The sequence below is a fragment of the Perca flavescens genome, chromosome 9 (genome assembly GCF_004354835.1).
Source record: "Perca flavescens isolate YP-PL-M2 chromosome 9, PFLA_1.0, whole genome shotgun sequence".
NCBI lineage: Eukaryota > Metazoa > Chordata > Actinopteri > Perciformes > Percidae > Perca > Perca flavescens.
In genome coordinates, this window is record NC_041339.1 from 15,130,275 (window position 1) to 15,154,609 (window position 24,335).

The following is a 24,335-nucleotide window of genomic DNA, read 5'->3' on the forward strand; positions in this document are numbered from 1 at the left end:
GAGCAGAAGGAGATGCGTGTCTCTTCTCTCTGTACTAGAGCACAATTTGCTTTGAAAAAACTGATGTTGTACACACCTCATACAAACTTAGATAGCTGACCATATCTTCACCAATTTGGAACATTTTACAGACCACCCGCCCATTTACAGACACGACTTGTTTAAGTTGAATTTCAGATGGCTTCAGATAAAATAGTCAGAGCACATCTGGCAGCACCTTGAAGCAACTCTGCTGAGAGAAAGTCCGCCAATCGCTGAGTCACATTTTTTATACTGCTCATATAGCTCCAGGGTATCAGTGGAAATAAAGACATTTCACATGTAATGACGAGGTGAATAGAAATTACTAAGTGGCCCAATTTCCATTTTCCAAACACATTGACTGTAGAGCCTAATCTTTGCCAGCCTATTACTGAGCCTTAACCAGCAAACTCTGTAATGCTGAAGAAGTGCAGCTGACGATGTTGTACCTGCCAACAGTCCAGCCCCATCCTCTCTGCCCTGTAGCAAGAAGGTACTCATGGGAAGGTTTTCTCTGTAGACCCGACATATCTGTTCAATCAAGTTTCAGTAAACAAAGAGAATTGGCTTTCCAATCCCTGAGCCTTTTTTGAGCTATCTCTCTCTACCCCTGGAGTGAAAATGATTGTTCCTGGCTCCAGCCCCATGTGTTCCAACGCAATTCCAGCAGTATTATCAGAGCTTGGCAGCACAGCAATAGAGTTGGCAAAACACTGAAACACAATGGCATTTTGGTATGAGCACGCTCATCTGGAAAGGGAGAGTAGATAAGGCGAAGTAAAGAGAATGAGAGGTTTTTCATGTTTTTCCTTTGTTCCTCCATCAGTTTTTCTTTAACCACTTTTTGTCTCTCTCTATTTATTTACTCTCTTTCCGCCGTCTTTCACAACCAGAGCGTGTTTCAAATAATGAGTTGCTATGACTGCATGACTGATATTGTTTTGGATGTTTAAATAGTGTAAATAGTTGCTTGTGTCCATAAGAGAACTACACCGTGCAATACCCATTATTGACATGAATGTCAAAAGAGCAATAGCCTAGACGTGTTTTAGAACAAATATTAAGGGTTTTGGTCCCAAAAAAATGACATGGTATCCCACTCATCTGCCCAGCTAAAATCATAGAGTATATGGTAATTTACTAGGAGAGGCTTGCTCTTATGATGACTGAGCTTCTATCCAGAGAGTTTACGAAAGTGGTCTAGAACTGCAGGGAAAGATTGTACTAGATTGAAGACATATAAAAGTAGATCATCAGCATAAAGTAACATAACCTGACACACGTTTCTTTCCAGCAACCAAATGGCTGAAAAGCTTTGGGCCAGGGAAACCTTTTTCTGGTGCCTTAGGGCAGAGGGAATGGCATGCATGTATTACTGCAAGCGCACTCTTTCTTAATTTGGTAACTTTTCGACCAAAAAGCACTTAGCCGACCAACATTTTAAAAGAGAATTCTGTAAAGCTGTGACTGTAAACAGGGTCAGATAAGTTCCCTTTTTTAACAATGAAAATGTAATACATGAAAAACTTTTCAGGAGCTTAGAAAAGCTACTTTTAGGTGCGTGACATCATTCCAATGTAAAGTTTATGGTAGTGGGAAAGACGGAATCATTAATGGCAACATATAGGCTGGTCAGCCAGCACATACACCAAAAACTTTTCTATTTCTCTTAATATACCATAGGAGAAGGGGGTGACTCTGTGCCAATGGTCTGTTCAGATACCATTGCAGCATCTCTCATTTCAGCACAGGCTCCCGAAATTACATTCCTCCAATGCAAATGTTCAGTAAAAAGTAATAATGTAGACGTCAGGGTGGTGAATTGCAATACAACATTGGAAGCCAGGCTTCTTATCCTTTGTCCTACCAACAGTCAACATAGACGTTCCTTATATCTAACCATTATGAATATTTTTTCTCCCAATATTACACTTAAGTGCAAGCCCGCCGGCCTTGACTACTCTTGTTGACCCTGAGAGTCATGAGGAATTTCCCTTTCCCCTCCATTTCTCTACCCATTACCCCCTCCTCTTTCTCCTTTGCCCTACTAAGCCCTCAAGAGGCCTGTAGCCACGTCAGCCTCCACAGGAGAGACTATACTGCATAGTCAACAAAGACACACACACACACACACACATTGGCATAGTTATTATGTTTTAAAGGCATCTACGCTCTGGTCTGAAAGAGGCATTCTTGCTTCTTAATTACATGTAGCACCCAGTCGTTATTGGAACTATATTAGATCGTTTATTTAATCAACAGTCACCTTACACTTGCCTGCTGGATCCTTTCAGACCCATGTTTACCTAAAAGGGCCAGTACTCAGAGACAAGCCTCTGTGTTTAAAGGCCAGATGTCAGCCTTCTCCTTCATGACACACTCCCTGTTTTCTGACACCCTCCTGCTCTGGATAACCTTAAAGCCAGAGAGAGTAATGGAGTGGGTTGATAATTATGTTATGTGATGGGGATGCAGATGTGACCAACATATTAGTACCGCATGATTGCTGCACTGCAATCTAACCAAACAAAATAGTTTTTAGCAAATATACAAATGTGTGGTAAAAATAATATGGCTATTTCTTTTCTTAAAATGTGATATAAGAATGTGTGCTTTTCATATCTAATACAAACCAGTATAAGAATTGGTTGAATAAGGGATCATTTGGAATTTTCTTACCTACAAACAAAAATAATGTTGCTGATAATACTCGTAGCTGCTGCAGTAGTGGCAGGTGTAATATGTGGATGTTTTGAGAAGAGCACAAGGACTACAGATGACAAGAGGGATTGATGCATGTAAGTAGGTGAAAGGAGATTCAGTAACGAGGGAAGAATAAATGGACGTCTATGAAGTGATAGAGAGAGAGAGTGATGGAGTGGTTGGGTGTGTAGGTGAGGCCTGGGGAAGCATGTTGTGTCCAGATGCTGATCATAAAGACAGAAAAAGTGAGAGGAAGCCCAAACTCAAAGCTGCAGGCAGCAGAATAATGAGGCTGCAGTTTACTGTAAACTTCAAAACAGGAATGAGGAGATGTGGCACAAGGCAAGAAAGAGAGATATAGAGGAATGGAATGATGAGAAGGGAGCCCATATTGTATGTTTGTGCAGAGAGGCATACTATAGTTACCGTATATCCTCATTTCAATATTGTTTTCACAGACACCCAGGTAATGCTGCTAGATGTGGATGGGTCTCCATAGTTGGATCAAATATTCATAATCCTGTATAGTTTCAGAGACATCAGCTTTGCACAGCTAAAGAATTTGGCAGGAACTGCAAAGTCTCTAGCATTAAGCTCACAGTACAATACAGTTCAGCTGCTGTGGGTTATCTTGCCTGAAGGTAGAGGAAATTGAGGAGCACATAGTTGCCTCCTGAAGAAGGACAAACGTGTCTAAAATGAAATGAGATGGAGGAGAGGATGCCCCATGGAAATAATGGAAAGCATAAAATGCACATCAAAATAAGGCACATTGAAAGGCAAGGATTACTTTATTTGATTCTGTTTTCTTTGCCTGATTAAACTTGCAGCAGATACACAGTGTACAGAGTCCTGAGTGCTTACAGGGGCTGGGCAGTGGGAGGAACCCTAAAGCAAGCGGTATACTCGCCATCCCGACCTGTCGCGTGTGGTGGTCGCGACACTAGTTGCAGTCTTCTCCTGAACAGAGGTGTCGCTAATGAGGAAAGGCTACCGACTTTGCTATTTCTACGGTATAGAAAAAGAAGAAAAAGGTAAACAATGGCAGAACTGGCAGCAACATTGACGTCAGTGTTTTGATTCAATGACCTACTTCGTCGGATCAAGCCTTTCATTCACCATAAAAGAACTCATCTTAACCCAGTAAGTTTACAAGAAAGACTTGCAGTCACTCTGAGAGTCCTGGCATCCGGTTGCCCTCAAACTCGTCCATGCTTCCTGCTTCCGCTTTGTCGTGCACCGCTGGTCGCACAATTTAACTCCTGGCGCGCCAGCGAGATCTACGTCATTTTGACGTCACATGTAACATCCTCAATAGATGTGTTTTGGCCCAGAAGCATCATAATACAATTAGGGTAAAAGCTTTCCTTTTATTGGCAAAATCTGCTTCTTTATTGAAGTAATTCTTACCACATTTAATTTTTAACCATGATGATTTTGTGAGGCAAAGAAAAAGCATCATTAGCATTTTAATGATATATGTGTAGAACAAAGTGAGTCTGATCATTTATAAGTTTGGAAGGGGTTTAATGAGGTCTTTGAGAAATTCACCAAAAGTTTAATTCTGTATCGATAAGAACATTTTGCACATTTTAAGTTTATGTTTAGCAGTAAAATAAAGTGATGCAAACACAAAACCCCTTGCTCTCTCATATACCCATAAACTAGGGCTGTGCAATTAATTGAAAATGTAATAGTGATTATGATTTTGGCTCCCAGTGATCACAAAAACAGAATAATAGAGAAAAACAATTATTTAGCTCATTACGTTTTGCAAGTAAACTCTTATTTTCTCTTGTGTTCTGAAAAAAATAAAGTTTAAATAGGACAAGTATTAAGGCAAATTTCACTGTTGTATGTGTTTTTTTGCTGTTGATTTATTTAACTTTTTCCACTGTTTTTTAAGTTCAATAATTGCAACATCTTTCCAGAAGTCAACGAGTAATCCTGTTAAATTATCATGATTTCAATATTGACCGAAATAATCGTGATTATATTGTTTTCCATAATCAAGCAGCCCTGCCATAAACAGACACATACTCTTTTATACTATATACTGTATGTTCCCACATGCTGTACCATATATTGCTCTTTACTTCCCAGAAGTCCCCTCCTGTTTAATCCCTGCCTGGAACCGAGACTGTCATAGGAAGATGGCGTGTAGGAACACATTTATTTCCCCCCAGCGATGTGCAGTTTAGCGGTTGAAAAAGCATGTAAATGTGAGTGCAGATGTACTCATTACCAGTCAGGTGTTTCAAAGCCCACTATAAAAAAAAACATGCATGCACAAGGTGCTTGCAGACACACTCTTTTGACTTTTGACTTTTTACACACATACCCACAACCCTTTACACACACTCAAAAAGATACATTTGAAATGGAAAACTACCACTTGGGCGACAGATAAATCACCAGTCACACTGCTGTAAAAACAACATTCCCAGGACACGAAAATGAATGTCCATATGTTTTGTCACACATTTGCAGGTGTAGGCACACACACACACACACACACACACACACACACACACACACACACTATTAAAATTATTGACCGCTGTGTCTCCTTCAGGCTCACGGCCCCTCTCGAGCTGGTGATTATGTCTGATGAGTTATTTTTCTGTCTGACTGGAGATTATTGAAATTCCACACCTAAGAGGGCTCTGCCTCTTTCTGACTAATCCATGTGTGCAAAGCAAGACTGTGCATGTTTGTGTGTGATTTGTGCACGTGTGTAGTTTGTGTAGTTATATAAGCATAGGTGTGCATGTCTGTGTGAAAACAGATGTATCTGTATTGCTATTTGTGCAAAATGTGGGTAAATGAAGAGTGTCAACACTGTTATCTTACTTAAAATACAAGTAGATGGTGCACAAGTGTGTGTGTGTGTGTGTGTGTGTGTGTGTGTGTGTGTGTGTGTGTGTGTGTGTGTGTGTGTTTGTATCTCTGTCCAGCTAAAATTGGGTGTGATTTTGGATAGAGTACAGCGAGGAATATTACAGCACGCGATGGAAAACTCCATCACTAAGTGTGTGAGTGTGTGTGTGTGTGTGTGTGTGTGTGTGTGTGTGTGTGTGTGTGTGTGTGTGTGTGTGTGTGTGTGTGTGTTTAATGCCCACATTCAAGTACATACTTCTGCTGACTCTGCATTTTGTCGACCTTTCCACTTTAAAGGGCAATTTACAGTAAATGCAAAGACAAGTGATATTTATTTTTCTGAAACTCGTATAGAAGTGATTGGGAACTGCACAGTGATACAGTTACAGTTTTTCAATTTACTTGCACAAATATATATACACACACATATAGTAGTCACAGTGGCCCTCATTTATCAACCTAACGTAGAATCCAGCGCAGATATGAGCGCAGAAATCATCTTACGACAGGCTTCACGTGTGATTTATGAAACGTTCGTATCACACCAATTAGAGCGTAAGAATGGTTGTACATTGATAAATGCAGAGGCTGGAAACGATCGTAATTTAAATATCACGCCCCAATTTATTCTCGGTTTTGAGGCCTCGCGCCTACAATTTACGACATGGCGAGACGTAATCCGGCTGAGAAGCGGCACTCTTCAGAGGTGGAGATTGAAACCCTGATATGTCGGGTTCATTTGCAAACTGTTATTAAAGGCTGTAGAAAGAATGCGGAATGGAAAGAGATCACTGATGCGGTCAACAGTGTTGCCGTAGTAAATTGGACTCCAGCTGAAGTTTATTTAATTTATACACATTTGACATATGTATGCTGTAGTCCTAATAGTAATATACAGGCTTATATTGCAATCTCTTAGGCCTACATGGTGTAGGCCTATCTATATTTAAATAAACACACAGTAGCGGAGTTTATGCAGTGTCTTTTTATTTTACTCGTGTTTTTTTCATGAGTCAGAACGAGGCAACAGCTTTGAGGGAGAGTACGCACTCTCCCTCACAGCTGTTGCCTCGTGCTGGACCACCACCCCGACCTGTCTCCTGACAGCAGAGGGGCTGGAAAAACAAGCCGAAATAACTCGGTCAATGGCACATATAAGTATTCAAATTCAGATTAAGGGAATTATATCTTCGTGGCAGTTCTGTTAGCGTGTGCCTGATATTACTTGTCTTTGTTATTTTCTACCCAGAGTGCCTCAGAGTAACGTTTGTCTGCACTGTGGCTCCTCAGACTTTGGCTGTGCTTCGGCAGTGCGGTTAATTAGGCAGTAAGGAAGCTTTGCAACACTGAGGCCGCCTTTTGTAACATCGCCTTTTGTAACAACATTTTGTTACCTTAAGTTAACGACAGTTTGACTCAGCTTCACATCCTCATATTTTTCCAGAGGGTGTTATTCCTGGAAACAGTGCTGACGTGCCAAGATGTTTGTTTCTGCGCAGGGACAGCTGTTTACATCTCAAGTGTTTAGCAGATGCATTTAAATAGGCAGCATAGTTTCAAGAGTTCATTTGAATAACATCCCGTGTTGTCTGGGTTGGTGTTTCAGGGCAGCAACAGACCATAATGTGGACAACACCACTGCCATGTTGAGAGAATGGCTGAAGAGAGCCCAAGGTGTCTACCACTACGTGGAGTGGAGACCCATGGAGGAGCCGAGGTGAGTCACGGTTCCCACAGGAATAATTTATTAACAATGAATCAAAGTAATTGCACTCTAGGCTTTACTTGTTTAGGTTTTGTCACATAATTAGTTAAATAGTGACGACCAAATGACTAGCTTTTACCTCTGTATCAGGTCCTACACAGATGAGTGGGGTCCGAAGCACTGGCCTCCGTCAAGGTTCAACCATGTGATGAAGCTGAGGCAGGCGGCACTGAAGGCTGCCAGGGAACGATGGGCTGACTACATACTGGTAAGACTTAAGATACTGTTTGAGTATTGTATATGCTGCTGCTGCTGTTGCTGCTGCTGCTGCTGATGTGATTGTAAAGCATGAAGGAAACAGCTGTTGCTATTCAGTGATGTCAGTGCTCTGCCTGAACTATTAGTGAATTAGTTTTCTAATACTGATATTTGTAATTTGCGTTTAAAGAATTTTCTAATGCTGATTAAGCAAGACTGTGTTCATTGAAAGGGACAGTTCACCCCAAAATCAAAAATACGTATTTTTCCTCTTACCTGTTGTGCTATTTATCAGTCTAGATTGTTTTGGTGTGAGTTGCCCAGTGTTGGAGATATCGGCCACAGAGATGTCTGTGTCTTGAATACAATGGAACTAGATGGCACTCGTCTTGTGGTGCTCGTAGCGCCAAAAGAATACATTTTTAAAAACTCAACAGCATTGTCTCTTTCCAGAAATCTTGACACTGTTACTCAAGAAAATCTACAGGCTTGGTTGTGAACAGTTTCATGTAGGAACTATTTTCTTTCTTCCGAACAACACCTGCCAACCATATCATGCCCAGAAAGAAGCGTACTCATGGACGAGAGGCTCAAGACAGCGTGAGATGTAAACATTAATGGCGTCGGCTGAGCTGTAGTGTTAGCTAGCTCAAGTGAGCTAACAGTATCGGTTTGCTATAACATAATCTCCACAAGCTAGCAATGTTGGACCACAGCAACTCACACTACAACAATATAGATTGATAAATAGCACTACAGGTAAGAGGGAAGATATGTATTTTTGATTTTGGGGTGAACTGTTCCTTTAAATTAATGTAACTTGTGTTCTTTTAATTAGATACAAGGGACATGTTTGTTAAAGATTGACCACAAGGCTCTCTAATTTAGTTTCAGAATGTATATGATATGATGACAGACTTGTACACTCAGACCATCTCCCCTCTTTAGTTTGTAGACAGTGACAACCTGTTGACCAACCCCCGTGTGCTGAACCTGCTGATGGCTGAAAACTTGACAGTGGCTGCTCCCATGTTAGAGTCTCGCTCTCTTTACTCCAATTTCTGGTGTGGCATCACCCCACAGGTACACGTTAGACTTAAATTCTTACATCTGTCCATCCACTCAGCTTGATTTATTCCCTGAAACCCTCGTTCTTCATCTCCCTCCTCTCTCTCAGGGTTACTACAAGCGAACCCCAGACTACCAGCCGATCAGGGAGTGGAAGCGGCTTGGCTGTTTCGCTGCTCCCATGGTGCACAGCACCTTCTTATTAGACCTGCGTCGTGAATCCAGCAGGGACCTGGCCTTCTACCCTCCTCACCCTGACTACAGCTGGGCATTTGACGACATCATGGTGTTTGCTTTCTCGGCACGTCAAGCAGGTCCGTTTGAAAAACTCAACTCACAGCAAACTGGCACATTTGTAGCAGGGCTGCGAATGCCACATGGCAGCTTTACTGAGATGAGCTGAGGACTGTCAGTGAATTCCTTAATTCATGAGTAGTCTATTTCAAACGTGTCTTTACTCTGCATGTGTGCACTGCTGAGGGCTTTTTTTTTGTGGTTTTATGCAAATGTGTGACATTACGGCAGATGAGCAAAAGCAGAAAAAATGTATCCATGTGTTTGTCTTGACTGTGCTTGTGTGTGTGTGTGTGTGTGTGTGTGTGTGTGTGTTTATGCACACTAAAAATACGATATTATACGAAAACTAGGAGACCTCCAACTGGTCACGTGACATCGGCTACAGAGCTCCATGCTACAGAGCGGCAGTTGCTAGCTGTAGGCCCTCTGAGGTCTAAGCCATTTTTTCCCATATTTGGTTTGCCTGGTGTAATAATACTTGTATAACCTCAACCATGTGAAGCGGTGCTCTGTACTCAGCGCTCAGTCACCTATTCTGGGGTAACTAGACAACCACCTACCGCTGACCTGACGGAGCACCACCAGTATAATGAAATATAAAATTAATCAATCTTTGATTGAAAAAGGAAATTCTAATAAATTTAAATTGCAGAAACAATTTTAATGTTCAATCAGAATTACAACACAGCTATCAATGTGTGGAATATTGAAGTTTAACATATGTGACGCCTGGATACTGGTGTCCACAGTGGTCAACATGATGTATTTCATCTCTCTCAAAGCATCAAATGTTTCCTATTTATTCTAAGAAAAATATGAGATGGCCAAAAGATCACACTTAAATGAACATGAAGCAGTTCATTCCCCGTGGGAGTATTTATTAGTGTCTGTGAAGCATGTTGGCTTTAGTGTGACACTTGGTATGTGGGACGAGGTTTGAGGACCCGGTGTGCATGTTTATTTGAAATGTTTGGGTATTATTTATAGAACCATGTGCACGTGTGTGTGTGTGTCTTCCAGGGGTGCAGATGTATGTGTGTAACAGAGAACACTACGGTCTCCTTCCCGTCCCTCTCAAAGCACAGCAGAGTGTGGAAGATGAAAGCGAGAGTTTCATACACACCATCACAGAGGCTTTGAGTGAGTACACACACACACACACACACACACACACACACATGTTCCAGCTGATTCCTTGACTCCTTGATTACTTCACCTCTCAGGTTTGTTTCTTCTCCTTCTTGACCTCCATGAACCTTTATGATTACATCCTGCCAACCCACTTTGCTAATTTGAATCCCCCTCCTCCGTATCTGTCTCTTCCCTCTCCCTGTTTATTCAACCCCCACCTCCCTCTTACTTTCTTTCACTTTTGCCCTCCTTCACTGCTCAGATTTTGAATAAATTAAATTAAATAAACCACCACGATCCGGAGGAAATTCAGTTATTTTCTAATCCTATTTTTGCTGTCTTAACCTTTCGTCGTCTGTCAACAGTTGACCACGACATTGAGCCCTCTGAGCACCTGTACTCTCCGCCATCACCGCAGGACACCATGGGCTTTGATAAAGTGAGTGTGTTGGCTCTGCCTGGAGGAACAGGAGCTTTTCAACTTCTGTCTCTCTTTATATTTACTGTTAATCAGCAACTCTCACTTCCTGTTTTTGTGTCTCCAAGTTCTTCTTCCTTGTCTTTTGCCTTCACCTCATACCTCTCTGACCCTAACTTCTGTTTTATCTGTCCTCTGTTTCTTGCATTATGCATCTCCTATTCCACAAAGAGAAACCGTGACAAAAAAACAATAGAAAAACATTTGGAATATACTTACAGAATGGGGTTTCAGATTAAATTAAAATTTTCCCTCTTTAATGAACATGTCTCCATTATTTATTTTTAAATGTTTAGATTTTCCTGATCAACCTGAAGCGTCGGCTGGACAGAAGAACCAGGATGTTGAAAACAATGTCTTCACTGGGTCTACATGCCACGCTGACAGACGCAGTGGACGGCAAGTAGGTTACAAACACACAGCCCTGCATGAAGACGATGAACTGACCTGAATGCTGATTTAATCCTGAAAAAAATCTTCTCTATCACTCTCTGTGATAAAGTCTTTTGAAGTTTAGTTTATTCTGCAGCACGACAAAAGTAAGTTTATCTGATGCACTTTAATTGTGGTCCCTGAACGTCAGATAACATATGACCTCTATATCCAAACATCCTGTCTGAACAGAGCTTTGGTGTTTGTAGCATTAGGCTTGACTTACTTTCCCTCCTCTGTGCTTACTTTAATCCACCGTTGAGAATGCCCTAATCCTTCTTCCAGCCTTTGTTTTCCTGACAAAATGTATTACTCGTTGCAACTTGCAGAATTTGACTTTGTTGTGTTGTGCAGTGAAGTTCTCACTGATGACAGACTCAGCTGGATAATGAAAAGTATAGTTATAAGGAATACCTTTCTTTTCCCTTCTCCATCTCTCTCAGGGCTCTCAATTCGTCCCAGCTGCAGGCGCTGGGAATAGAGATGATGCCGGGCTACAAGGACCCTTACTCTGGTCGAGTCCTGACCAGAGGGGAGATCGGTTGCTTCCTCAGCCATCACTCCATATGGACACAGGTGAGAGCAGGGCAGAGTAACGCACTAGTAAGGGGAAGAAGGCTTGTGTAGTTCAATAGAGAGTCTGTCTGTCTGTCCACCTCTAATTTGCATTTGTTGTTATGATTGTGCAATGCATACTATAGATAAGATACGTAATCACAGCACAATCATCACCAGGAATTATGTAAAAGAGAGGGACAATCTGGACAGCTGGCAGAATCTCCGCTGTTGTTCTTTAATTTTAAGTGAAAGTGTGTGTGTGTGTGTGTGTGTGTGTGTGTGTGTGTGTGTGTGTGTGTGTGTGTGTGTGTGTGTGTGTGTGTGTGTGTGTGTGTGTGTTTTCCGACCATCAGGTGGTGGAGCAAGGCCTCCAGAAGGTTTTGGTTTTAGAGGATGACGTAAGGTTTGAGCCCAGGTTTAAACGGCGAATCCAGGCCATAATGGATGACACCGAGAAAACCCAGCTGGACTGGGACCTCATGTAAGAAACCCAACCCGCACCACACACTCCCTTTTTTTATTTCATGAATGCTTGTTGAAACTAAAGGTTTGCACCCATTTGTGTGAAGCCAAATCAACACACTCTTTCTGTTTGTGCTCCAGCTACGTGGGGCGTAAGCGTATGCAGGTGCAGCAGCCAGAGCAGTCTGTGGACGGTGTGAACAACCTGGTCAAGGCCGACTACTCCTACTGGACGCTCGGCTATGCGCTGTCCCAGCAAGGGGCCAGGAAGTTACTGGCTGCCGACCCCTTCAAAAGGATGCTGCCCGTCGACGAGTATCTGCCCATTATGTTCAACAAACACCCAAAGTCAGTCTTTACTTCAGTTTTCTTTGATTTTAAATTACAGTGCTGCATAAATGCAATGCACTTACATAACGTAGCAGGAATAACGTGATACAAAGGCATGGAGCTTTATTTGAGGCATGTAATGCAGAAAACCACAAAGCTACAAAAACAAGTAACACTGTATAACGTTCACAAACACAGACAGAAAGACCCTTTTAGACGGTCTGGTTTATGAACAGACAGACCAATATTTACTGAGGAGGACCACAAATAGATGATCGCAGGTGCACTCTATATCAGGTAATCCACATTAAAAATAAACACAAAGATGCAAAAGTAAAAGCTATATTTAAAGAACACAGGCAGGCCTGCATTGATCCAGTGCATGCACAAAAACAGACACGAGGGCAATAATAAACCAGTGCAGAAATACTAAAGGACCTACTGTACAGTAATTATCCATACAAAGACACATACATGCATGATCGCTGGCAACATTTTAGACAGTGGGATAGTGTGTAGTTTTCTAGTTTGTTCTCGTGTGGTAGACCACAAGCTCTGTCCAGTTCAACTCCAAACTATACGTCTCTACTTCTATCCTTTTTCCTTTGCCCTGATTATGTCCCTTTTTCTTTCCAGCACCACCCCTTTCTTCTTCTTTTTCTTCAGTGCTCCCTCACACACAGGGCAAGGATTGTTCTTGGGGTTCAGTGGGTGAGGGGCTTTGCGCAGGACACACAATACCTGCTTTTCTCTTTCTTTTCTCCTTGGGGATTCCTGCCGTTCCCTGCTCCCCTCCACCTCCACCTCTTCTCCCCTTCCCATGGTTTTTATCTTTTCATCTATTCAAGTCCGCCCTCTGTCTTTTCTGGCTCTCCTCTCATTCCCCGTTTCTTTTTTACTTCTTTTAACATTCCCTCACTCCCCTCAACAGACCTTTACTTTTTTGCACACCTACTCCTTCCCTGTGTCACCCACTTCTCCTCCCCCTTCCTTCTCTCTCTTTGAGGAATGTGGGCCAGCATGGCTCTTCCTGCTGGTTGGAGAAGGGGACAGGATTCCCATTGATAGAGGCCTGGGCGTGGGGGTGGGGCAGAGATGGACACTGTGTGAGTGTGTGTGTTACTATATAAATACATGGAGATGTGTGTCCAGTGTGCAGTGTATAGATTACTAGGTAAACACACTGTGTGTGTATTCAACAGTGAGAGAATGTGTTTGTTCAAAAGTGAAAGAAATGGGAAATATGGACAGAAAAGGTGGAAAGGAGGCTGGGAAAATATGTAAAATGTGTTGTATGTTACATAAATAAACAGCAGAGGATTATGTGCTGTTTAAATTGTGGATATTATGTTACATGTGTTGTTTTTAGAGGGAGGAAGGCTGTATGGTGAGACTCTGCTCTGCTGTCTTCCATAACACAGTGCTTCTCTTCCTTTTTCTTTATAACTCAGTTTTTGATCTAAAACGCATATAAACAGAAGAGAATTACATGACAGGGAACCCAGTGATAAAGGCAGCATTGCGTGGAAAACATGTGTGAGTGTTTGTTTGTCTAATGAAGGTGTAGCGTTTCACTGTCCTCATGGAGCGCTGACAGGCTTTAAAGAGCCGATTGGACGGCGGGGAGTTGACCTATGTAGTGACCTCTGTCTGCACGAGCTGCCGGGCTGACGTGTCACACCCAAACAGCCATCATTCCTCCCTCTGGCCCTCCTGCAGGCTGATGATGACAGGCTGATAGTAGAGTTCTGTGCTGTTTGTAATGTGACACAATATGTCCACATGAAGATGTGATTTTGATCTGCTGGGATGAAAGCTTTTTCCGATATTCTTTATCTGTAGTATACTGTGATTTACTCAAATGCTACTCTGATGTGCTTTGATGTATGTTATTGTATGTTGTGTTTTTTTGGTACTTAATACTTCTATTCTATTTAGGGCTGCAACTATTGTTTTCATTATCGATTATACTCGTTTGGTCTATAAAACAGTAAAAAAGAGTGAAAAATTATCATTATAATCCCTAGAACCCAACGTGGTGTCTACAAATTGCTCAACTTGTCTGACCGATAGTCCAAAACCTTAAGATCTTTAGTTTGTAACGTGTTTAGTTGTTCATTATCAAAATCTGTGTTGCCCGTTCACAAACTTGTCCTTTTTCATGAATATTTACCACCATCATCAATTCCAAGTATTCCTTTTGGCCTTTGCATTCGCATGAACTGGGGTAGATGCTCCATGGAGGACCACACGTATTCAAAATCCAAATTTCAGGAAAAGGAGTCTTCTTCTTTGCCCAGAAAAAGAAAAAGGATATTGAAAAGAGCAAGAAACCGGCTTTTTGAAGCGTGAAGGCTACTGTAGCTGTAATACGTACTGTACTTTGAACTGCGTGGTGCGAGACAGTTGATTGCGATATATGATCTCAATGCTAGATGGGAGAAATTCCCACACATTGGACCTTTAATATCATATATGACAAAGAATAGCATTACATCCTATTTTACCTGATAATGATTGACATGTCTGTTTGAAAATGACAATTTGCAGAATAGTCTATTCTATATAGCCTATTAACTTTACATTGATTGATTTAATGACTTTCAGCTCTAATTCTACCACATTTCAGAGGGAAATAATGTGATTTTCATTTGAGACATATATCTGACAGCTATTAGACACTTTGACCTTTAAAACATATGATCATTAGCATTGTTATAAATAAGTTTCACCTTTACTTAAATTGATCAACAGAATGAAAAATTAATTAACATGATTTTGTACATGGGGATAAAAACATTCCTTTTATGACTGTTCTGCAGAATATCCTGTTCCCCTATTTGATATCCTGTAAATTTGCTGTCTGTGTTGAAATTAAAATATGGTACATTGACTATGTATGCTCACCAGAACTTCCAGTTAATACAGTATATGATGTGTCAGTGAAGCAAAATAAAAAATAGTCATAGTCCTTCCTTCTTTACTTTGGTATAAAGCAGTCATAGACAGGGTGAGTTGATAATCATAACCATGTCAGTGGCAGAGTACTGACATCACATTTCTCGATGTCAGCATTTTTGTCTAGAAACAACTGGTTGATTAATTGATAAGTCAGTTGACAGAACAGTACTTGATAAGTATTTTGATAATCAGGCACTGTTAATCAATCTTTGCAGCCAGGTGACATCAGTCATTCGCATTTCATAGCATATCAGCTGAAGAACATCCAATGTAAACAGGTGTACAGTACCATCAAAAACTTAATCAGTCCTTATGTGCTTAATTGTATGAAAATGTATGAGAGAGGGATTCGTTCTCTGATAATCCTCATTGCTGCTTGTAGTTTGTGAGAGCCCCCTTAAACAGCAGAGCCTTTTCCACCAAATCTTATCGGCTAACAATTTGCTATGGATGGACAATCCCTTGACGTACAGTAAGATTGTTATTTATTAAACAAAATTGCCTTAAATTCACTGTTTCCAGTTTCCCAAATGTGAGGATTTGATCCTTTTCTATTATTCTATATTGTAGACTTAATACCTTGGGTTTTGTACCTCATTGGAAAGCATAGTCATCTTCTTGGGCTCTGGGAAATTGTTATAGTCGTTTTTCTAACATTTTATGGTTGAAATGAAATAATCAAGAGGTTCTTTGATAATGAGAATAATCAATACTTGCTGTCATAATCAACATCAAATTTCTTCCAGTGTCCAACACATCTCTTCTTTGTCTCGCTTTCCATCTCCCCCATCTGTCCCTTATTCTCCTCAGCACGGAGTTCATGTCTCACTTTGAGCTGCGGGACCTGAAGGCCTTCTCCGTGGAGCCGCTGCTCATCTATCCCACCCACTACACCGGAGAGCCGGGCTACATCAGCGACACGGAGACCTCCACCATCTGGGACGACGAGGCCGTGGCCACAGACTGGGACCGGCAGCACGCCCGCAAGACGGCCCAACAGGACAGCATCCGCCCCGTGGCACAGAACAGCGTCACTGGAGACTCGCCGCCTCCTGCAGCTCGAGCCTCGCGGGACGAACTCTGATACAGAGACCTGAGACTCTGAGAGAAAGACTTGTGTTTATTATGCCATGTACACACAGTGAATGTCATGTGTACACACACTTGAAAAGACACTTGAACTACAAGCTGACATACCGTACACACACACACACACACACACACACACACACACACACACACACTGGTGTGAAAGCAGAGTTAGGATGTCAGTCTACTCTGCTGCCTGATGAAGAGGGACACTAAAGGAGAGGAAGAAGAGGAGAATCTGGGACGAGGGCTAGCACGCCTTTGACAAAAGCTTTATTTATTCCCCATGTGCCTCCTCTGGGCATGTGGAGACAGTTATGGCCCGAGAAAACTTAAGCAACACATGGAAGACAGCTAACATCAGTTGCAGGACGTGAAAAAAAAAATATTCACACAAATCAATTTTTAATGTTGTTTAAGAAGATTGTTATTTAAAAAGAACAGATGTGATTTTTTAAATGGGCAGCCAAAGAATAAAGGAATCTTAAAGTTGTCTGAAAACAGCTCCAAAGTGTGCACGTGAAACTGAATGCTTACAGAACTGAACATGTGTGGGAGGAGGGAGGCTGACATACTGTACCCAAGAGTGTCACTGCCTCTGATGATGTCACACACACACACACACACAGAGAGAGAGAGAGAGTACAGCCCTTCTTCGCCAAGCAGCAGGGCAGTAATGGATGTTATTAGGCTCAGTGTTTCTGTCATTACAGATATCTCACTTGCACAGCGGGCTGGTCCGGCTGCTAGTTAGCATTTCAGACCTCAGTCATACATTACACATTGCCTGCAGGATGTATAATAGTATAAATGCAGACCCCTGCTTTGAATATATTTTGGATAAACTGGATTATTCATGTCCTGAACACAGGCTGTTCTTCGTTCAGTTGTCGGCTGAAGCAATAAAACAACTTCCTTGTTTCTGTGTTTTTACTCACTCTGCAGCATAAACACATGTTAACCTTATCTTCTTACAGTATTTTGGATTATTATTGGATTAATGGCATTGCAGAGAGTTTCGAGACGGAAGCAAATGGGGAAAAAAAAGATTTGAAAACCATGACACGAAAACAACAAAAAACACATTGCTCTCTTTATCTTTGTGGGACAGGAAAAGAGCTTTCATTAAGTATTGTATATTATTGTTTAATCGGTTGAATAGCAAGCTTGACTTTTCTGCAACTGTTCACACGACCTGATATCCCCTATAATGGAAGACAGACTTTTCCTGCAAACTCCTGAAAATAAGCATCGTGGCACGATGCATTTCACGAAATGGTGGTAAAACATGAAAGGAGCTGCAACCTCCAATAAATTTGAGGTTTGAACGTTGATCACGTAGAGGTCACTCAGTGGGTGTGTTGGCTCCTACTGTTCACTGGCTGAGTGGAATTCTGCTCAGTGTTTTATAGTTCCTGTCTGCTGTGGGATCTGATGTAGAGGGGGGAGCTGGGGTACGTTGGAGCTGGTGGTGGTGGAGGTTATAGGTGATGTGGAGTGGAAGTGGTTGAGAGAGAGAAATGGAGGAAGGGTGAAGAGGACAATTGAGCACAAAGATCTATTTAAATATTAATATCCTGCAGTTGGGTTGAGATGTGACACAGAACCTGTTTGACCAGATCAAAACGTCACACCAATACCACCCCTGCTTCATGCAACACTGACCAGACCTCACCTAATATAACTATTAGCAAGTTAGACGTTTTTCATTTGCAGGTTTGTTCTCTCAGGCAAATTCCCTTTACAGTAAGATGCTGAAAATGCCAAAAGAGAGGGATTACGCTGCCATCTGCTGCTCATGAGGGGAATGAAAACTGGATTGTACAGCTTTTGCTTTATGAGACAATACACATCATATAATAGTATACATGATAGCACATATTACAGTATGATTCACTGTTATATAATGTAATAGATAATTTAACATATTTACATTACACACATGCTATAGTGTACATACTTTCATTTAGAAGTCACATGTTTCCCTCCTCTTTCCTTTTTTTCTGCTGTCTGTTTTATGGAGGGATCCTGCACTCAGGTAAGAGAAATGTTGTCCTATATAATAGAATTACTATTATCAGACTTTACCGTAATGTGCCAATAAAATCATATAATATATTATATCTTGGAAATTGTGTAATTACTGTAGGTTTGCATTAGGAGTGCTAAAGAGGAAATATTGACCCACAGTATCTAACACTTACAATAACCTAATGTCAGGAGTTGGAGAGAAACACTTACCTGGAATCTATCAAAATGTGTGACTGTCTCAGTTATATGGGGTCAAGTCAAGCCAATTTTATTTATACTCAATAAAATTATAATCGCAACACTTTTGTTTTTGCCCCCATTTTTTATAAGCTGAACTCAAAGATCTAACACTTTTTCTACATACACAAAAGAACTATTTCTCTCAAATATTGTTCACAAATCTGTCTAAATCTGTTAGTGAGCACTTCTCCTTTGCCGAGAAAATCCATCCACCTCACCGGTGTGGCATATCAAGATTCTGATTAGACAGCATGATTATTGCACAGGTGTTCCTTAGGCTGGCCACATTAAAAGGCCAATCTAAAATGTGCAGTTTTAACCAAAAAAAATAAGTTGCTGGAAATTGGCAGGACCTGGAACACGCGGTCGTATACGCCGATCCAGAGCATCCCAAACATGCTCAATGGGTGACATGTCCAGTGAGTATGCTGGCCATGCAAGAACTGGGATGTTTTCAGCTTCCAGGAATTGTGTACAGATTATTGCAACATGGGGCCGTGCATTATCATGCTGCAACATGAGGTGATAGTCGTGGATGAATGGCACAACAATGGGCCTCAGGATCTTGTCACGGTATCAATAAAATGAACCTGTGTTCGTTGTCCATAACATACGCCTGCCCATACCGTAACCCCACAGCCACCATGGGCCACTCGATCCACAACGTTGACATCAGCAAACCTCTCACCCACATGAAGCCCTACACGCTGTCTGCCATCTGCCCTGTACAGTGTAAACCGGGATTCATCCGTGAAGAGAACACTTCTCCAAAGTGCCAGACGCAATCGAATGTGAGCATTTGCACACTCAAGTCAGTTACGACGAAGAACTGCAGTCGGGTCGAGATCCCAATGAGGACGTCGACCATGCAGATGAGCTTCCCTAAGATGATTTCTTACAGTTTGTGCAGAAATTCTTTGGTTATGCAAACCGATTTGCAGCAGCTGTCCGGGTGGCTGGTCTCAGACGATCTTGGAGGTGAAGATGCTGGATATTGAGGTTCTCGGCTGGTGTGGTTACACGTGGTCTGCGGTTGTGAGGCCAGTTGGATGTACTGCCAAATTCTCTGAAACACCTTTGGAGACGGCTTATGGTAGAGAAATGAACATTCAGTTCACGGGCAACAGCTCTGCGGGACATTCCTGCAGTCAGCATGCCAATTGCACACTCCCTCAAAACTTGCGACATCTGTGGCATTGTGCTGTGTGACAAAACTGCACATTTTTTTAGAGAGGCCTTTTATTGTGGCCAGCCTAAGGAACACCTGTGCAATAATCATGCTGTCTAATCAGCATCTTTATATGCCACACCTGTGAGGTGGATGGATTTTCACGGCAAAGGAGAAGCGCTCACTAACACAGATTTAGACAGATTTGTGAACAATATTTGAGAGAAATAGTTCTTTTGTGTACATAGAAAAAGTCTTAGATCTTTGAGTTCAGCTCATAAAAAATGGGGGCAAAAACAAAAGTGTTGCGCCTATAATTTTGTTGAGTGTATATAAACCTAATTCACAGATCACATTTGTCTCATAAAAAAAATCTTTAATGGGGTTAAAGTTTTTGGTAACATCTATCTACTACTGAACATACAGCATGCACTTTGCCATGTTGACAAAGCTAAAATCCCTAAACATGTCATACAATCTAATGAATCACAGTATTCCGTGTAAAACCAGAAAGCAGCAGAGTTTGATTCACAGAGTTTTCGGAGCCAGATTTACACAGTGCAGGATCCAAAATGCCAGTTAATACAGAGCAGCATCTACCTGCTGTCCTGCTGCTTTCACATCACAGAATACAAATACAAATGGACTGGTTGTAATCCAGGTGAGAGAGAGAGAGAGAGAGAGAGACCCTGTTTTATTTGAATATTTTAAAGGGGTGATAGAATGCAAAACTGATTTTACCTTGTCATAGTTGAATAATGACAGTTTAGTAGGTAACTATGACATGCATAGAACCTCTAAATCCCATTGACACCTCTTTTCTCTGCAAATCTCACTATTTGAAAACGGGCGAATCTCAACAAGCCCCATAGTTGACGTCAACTATTGCGGCTCCTCCTCATTTGGCTCTAGTCTGTTTGTCACGCCCCCACATTTGCATAGGCTACACAACTGACCTGAGATCAGTTAGTCTTCTGAATCTAGGTCGAGCAGATCTCAGAAATTGTATACATTGTTCATATGCTATTTTACCATTAAATTCACTTCTGAGACTTTTTTATGCGAGAAATCAACTATGTAGAGGTCAAATATGGGCCGTTTTACGAAAATTGATGTCTAATTGCAAATTTTGTCCGACTGTGTGTCAGACTTCAGTTACAGCTGGCAGCCCACAGCACTTCATACCCGCGCAAAGTCACCGTTTTGGGGTTAATGGACCAAACGATGCTGCGCTGACAGAGCTCCAGGGCCTGCAACTCCCCTCTTCCTGCTAGCTAAATGCCCGGTGTATGTGAGTGAAAGTGCTGTCAGCGAGCTTGTTACGCCAGCATTCTTTTACCACAGGTTCCAGTTACTCTTTTAATGTGTGTAATTATAATGTGTTGAGTTATTTAAACAAACGATTGGGGAAATAAACGCCGCTTGTCCGTGAGTCTCATTGATAGAGCCTGCGGCTGGATGTAGCTCTATCAATGAGAGCTAGCTAGCCTCCTCTTAGAATTCCTCTGGAATTCACAAAAATTCATTAACTTGAAATCGGACACGGTTGTTAGCTTTATAAGACATTTAGTTAGATGATGTATATGTGGCGTGACGAAATTCAAACTGTAAATATACTCAAATTACGCCAAAAATGAAGCTAACTATCCGTGATTTGTAGATACATACAGCTAGGATTGAAGGGACAGTCGCAGCTAACGAAACCCTTACAGCTCACAAATATTCATTAACTTGAAATTGGACACCGTTGTTAGCTTTATAAGACATTTAGGTATATGTTGTATAAGTGGCGTGACATGTGTGTAACATGTGGGAAGAGATTGCTGGTGTAACAAGATCGCTGACCGCGCTCTCACACACGGGCCATTTAGCTAGCAGTCCCTGGAGCTCTGTCAGGGCAGCGGCATTTGGTAGTAGTCCATTAGCCCAAATGGTGACTTTGCGCAGGTATGGAGTGCTGTGGGCTGCAGCAGCCATGCCGGAGCTCAATCGAGCTCACAGCAGGCCGGGGTCTGTGGAGGAAGGCAGGCCGGGCGGCGAGGCAGCAACACAGGCAGCTGAACTCAGACACACAGTTTTACCAAATTTGCAATTAGCCATCCATTTTCGTAAAACGGCCCATATTTGAGCTTTATATAGTTGATTTCTCGCATAAAAAAGTCTCAGAAGTGAATTTGGTAAGGAAACATTGCAGTGTCTGGAATATGAGATTCTGTCGCGTTTCTAATGTGTGTGTATTGGGGATTCGCTCAACCAATCAGCACGCGACCTCTAATGCGTGTGTATGGCGATTCGCTCAACCAATCAGCGCGCGTCTCTACGTGTGTGTACAGGGATAAGGCTCAACCAAGCAGCGCGCAGCTCATCTAAATATTCATGACCATACCATATTTGGAAGAAAAACTCTTGTTATAAATAGGGCCAAAACACAGGGATGCCAATAAAATATCAACCAGGCCATTTTCAGCCCAACTAATGTTACATAGCCCATTAGGAGACCATAAGGAACAGTGTGAAATACCCTATATAATCATTCTATCACCCCTTTAAGAGACGTAAACAGAAAGTTCAAGAATACAGTTACAGATTGTTTATGTAGGATAAAAGATATGTTCTGCCTCCCTGTCACGTTAATCGTCTCGCAAACCAGCTTGCCACTGTTAGGGCGTGCATTATTTGCGATGCAAATGGACTGAAATAGATCAGACCTACTTTTTTTTAGCGCTTGTGCACTGATGTGAGAAGGCTCTTCATAGTTTAGAAAAAGGATGTTTTATCAGTTAATTTATTTACATACGCACATCTTAACTGATGATCTTATTACTGAAGGGGGGTGTGCAAAAATAGTACATGTAAATTCTAAATGTCAGTGCATAAAAGGCCCTGGCTGCATCAATACTCACAGGAGATTAATGTTAATATAAAGAATCTGTTAATCTGATGTGATTTTTGGGTTTACGTCACGCTAATCCTCCTTAACAAGGTGTAAGCAAGAAGACAAAATTAAGAAATGCATTTTTTTTAGCTTATTGTGTGTGTGTTGTGTTCCTATGGTCACCAGCAGAGAGCAGTGTGGAGTTGAAATGAAAGCTCAACTACAGCATCTGTGGTGTGTCATCATATAAAAGAAAAAGCTAAATTTTATGGGAAAATGTTATCATTTGTATAAATTGAGAAATTATGCCATAATTTAGCATCTAATAAATTAAGTACATTTACTCCAGTACTGCACTGAAGTAAGATTGTAATACTCTTACTTATACTTTACTTGAGTATTTCCATTTTATATTACCTTATACTTCTACTTTACCATATTTCAGAGATATTGTACTTTTTACTCCTCTACATTTATCTGATAGCTATAGCTAGTTTTTTTTATAAATTAAATGAGCCAATATATAAAGTACTTAGAATTAGGTGCACCTCAACCAGCTACAACAATAAAATTATGCTTGCACAATTAGTGCATTAGTAAAAATAATAACAAAACACTGACTGTATTTTACTGTACTTTGAAAGTATACATACATACATCTTCTACCAATATGTTTTTTTAAAGAGTCTACTCAGTCATAAAGTAATTACTATTGCGTCCAATAGAGACGCCTCCTCTCGTGGGCCACTGTTTGTGTGAGAAACTGAGAGCAAGAGAGAGGTTTTGTTTGTGTTGACCCAGACTGAGGGGATCGTGTGTGTGTGTGTGTGTGTGTGTGTGTGTGTGTGTGTGTGTGTGTGTGTGTGTGTGTGTGTGTGTGTGTGTGTGTGTGTGTGTGTGTGTGTGTGTGTGTGTGTGTGTTGTCAGAGTTTAGAGAGCCTTACCTTCCCAGCTGTGTAAACTGGTGCTGGCCTCACTGGGACTGTGTCAGCACACTCTGACTGAGGCAGAGAAGAAAAGCAAGAAAAGTGAATTCTTGAACTTATATTTTACTGAACAATGAAAACAAATTATTCTGAAAGGTGAAGATCAATGTGTGGGTGCAATAAATAGAAAGGAATGAATTCATGTTCTGGCTGTTATCCATGTTCAATCCCTCATATCTATAACTGTTAAAAGAGCTTTGGCATCAGTCCAGTGATGACCCACCAAACTGGGGTAAAGTGCAGTGAAGTGAAATGATTGAGGTCTTCTAGAAAAGGAGCTCATAACAACAGAGAGAGGAAATGGAGGAAGGAGGGGGAGAGGAAGGCAGAGAGCGGAGGCCAGTTCACTGGAAGTCCATCCAGACAGCAAGAAGACAAGGCAACGTGTTTACTAACTATTCCTGACTATCATGTTCCCATTCATTCCTAGCAGTCACTCAGAGAGTCATGGTCAAATGACTTATTTTTCCTCTCCAGTCACTTAGGCTGAACATGATTTATCTGGTCTGATTACAAAGGCATTTTACTGTTTGATGTTTTTTTTATCCATGGCATCCAACCATGAGTCACTGCTAAATATAAACATACTTTAGGTGGAGTCTATTTGCATTTTTGTGTGGTGAGGAATTTTGTCGCGTTGAGCCAAGAGTGAAGGTCTGAAT

General features: G+C 41.4%; 1 protein-coding gene across 4 annotated transcripts in view; it reads left to right on the forward strand.

The window, feature by feature from the left end:
• Positions 1-17,267, forward strand: part of colgalt2b (collagen beta(1-O)galactosyltransferase 2b) — a 32,656-nt gene extending 15,389 nt beyond the window's left edge. For 2 of the 4 annotated variants that reach the window (XM_028587466.1, XM_028587465.1), the window contains 11 exons: positions 7,211-7,321; positions 7,460-7,577; positions 8,516-8,650; positions 8,745-8,949; positions 9,953-10,072; positions 10,429-10,502; positions 10,838-10,944; positions 11,417-11,549; positions 11,885-12,012; positions 12,135-12,341; positions 16,095-17,267. In XM_028587466.1, coding sequence (XP_028443267.1) covers positions 7,211-7,321; positions 7,460-7,577; positions 8,516-8,650; positions 8,745-8,949; positions 9,953-10,072; positions 10,429-10,502; positions 10,838-10,944; positions 11,417-11,549; positions 11,885-12,012; positions 12,135-12,341; positions 16,095-16,368 — 1,612 coding nt within the window. In that variant the 3' untranslated portion in view covers positions 16,369-17,267. Of the gene's footprint in view, positions 1-3,835; positions 3,868-4,909; positions 4,947-7,210; positions 7,322-7,459; positions 7,578-8,515; positions 8,651-8,744; positions 8,950-9,952; positions 10,073-10,428; positions 10,503-10,837; positions 10,945-11,416; positions 11,550-11,884; positions 12,013-12,134; positions 12,342-16,094 lie in introns of those variants that run through there. The other 2 variants (XM_028587468.1, XM_028587467.1) reach the window with 2 other exon arrangements.
• Positions 17,268-24,335: the final 7,068 nt, after the last annotated feature.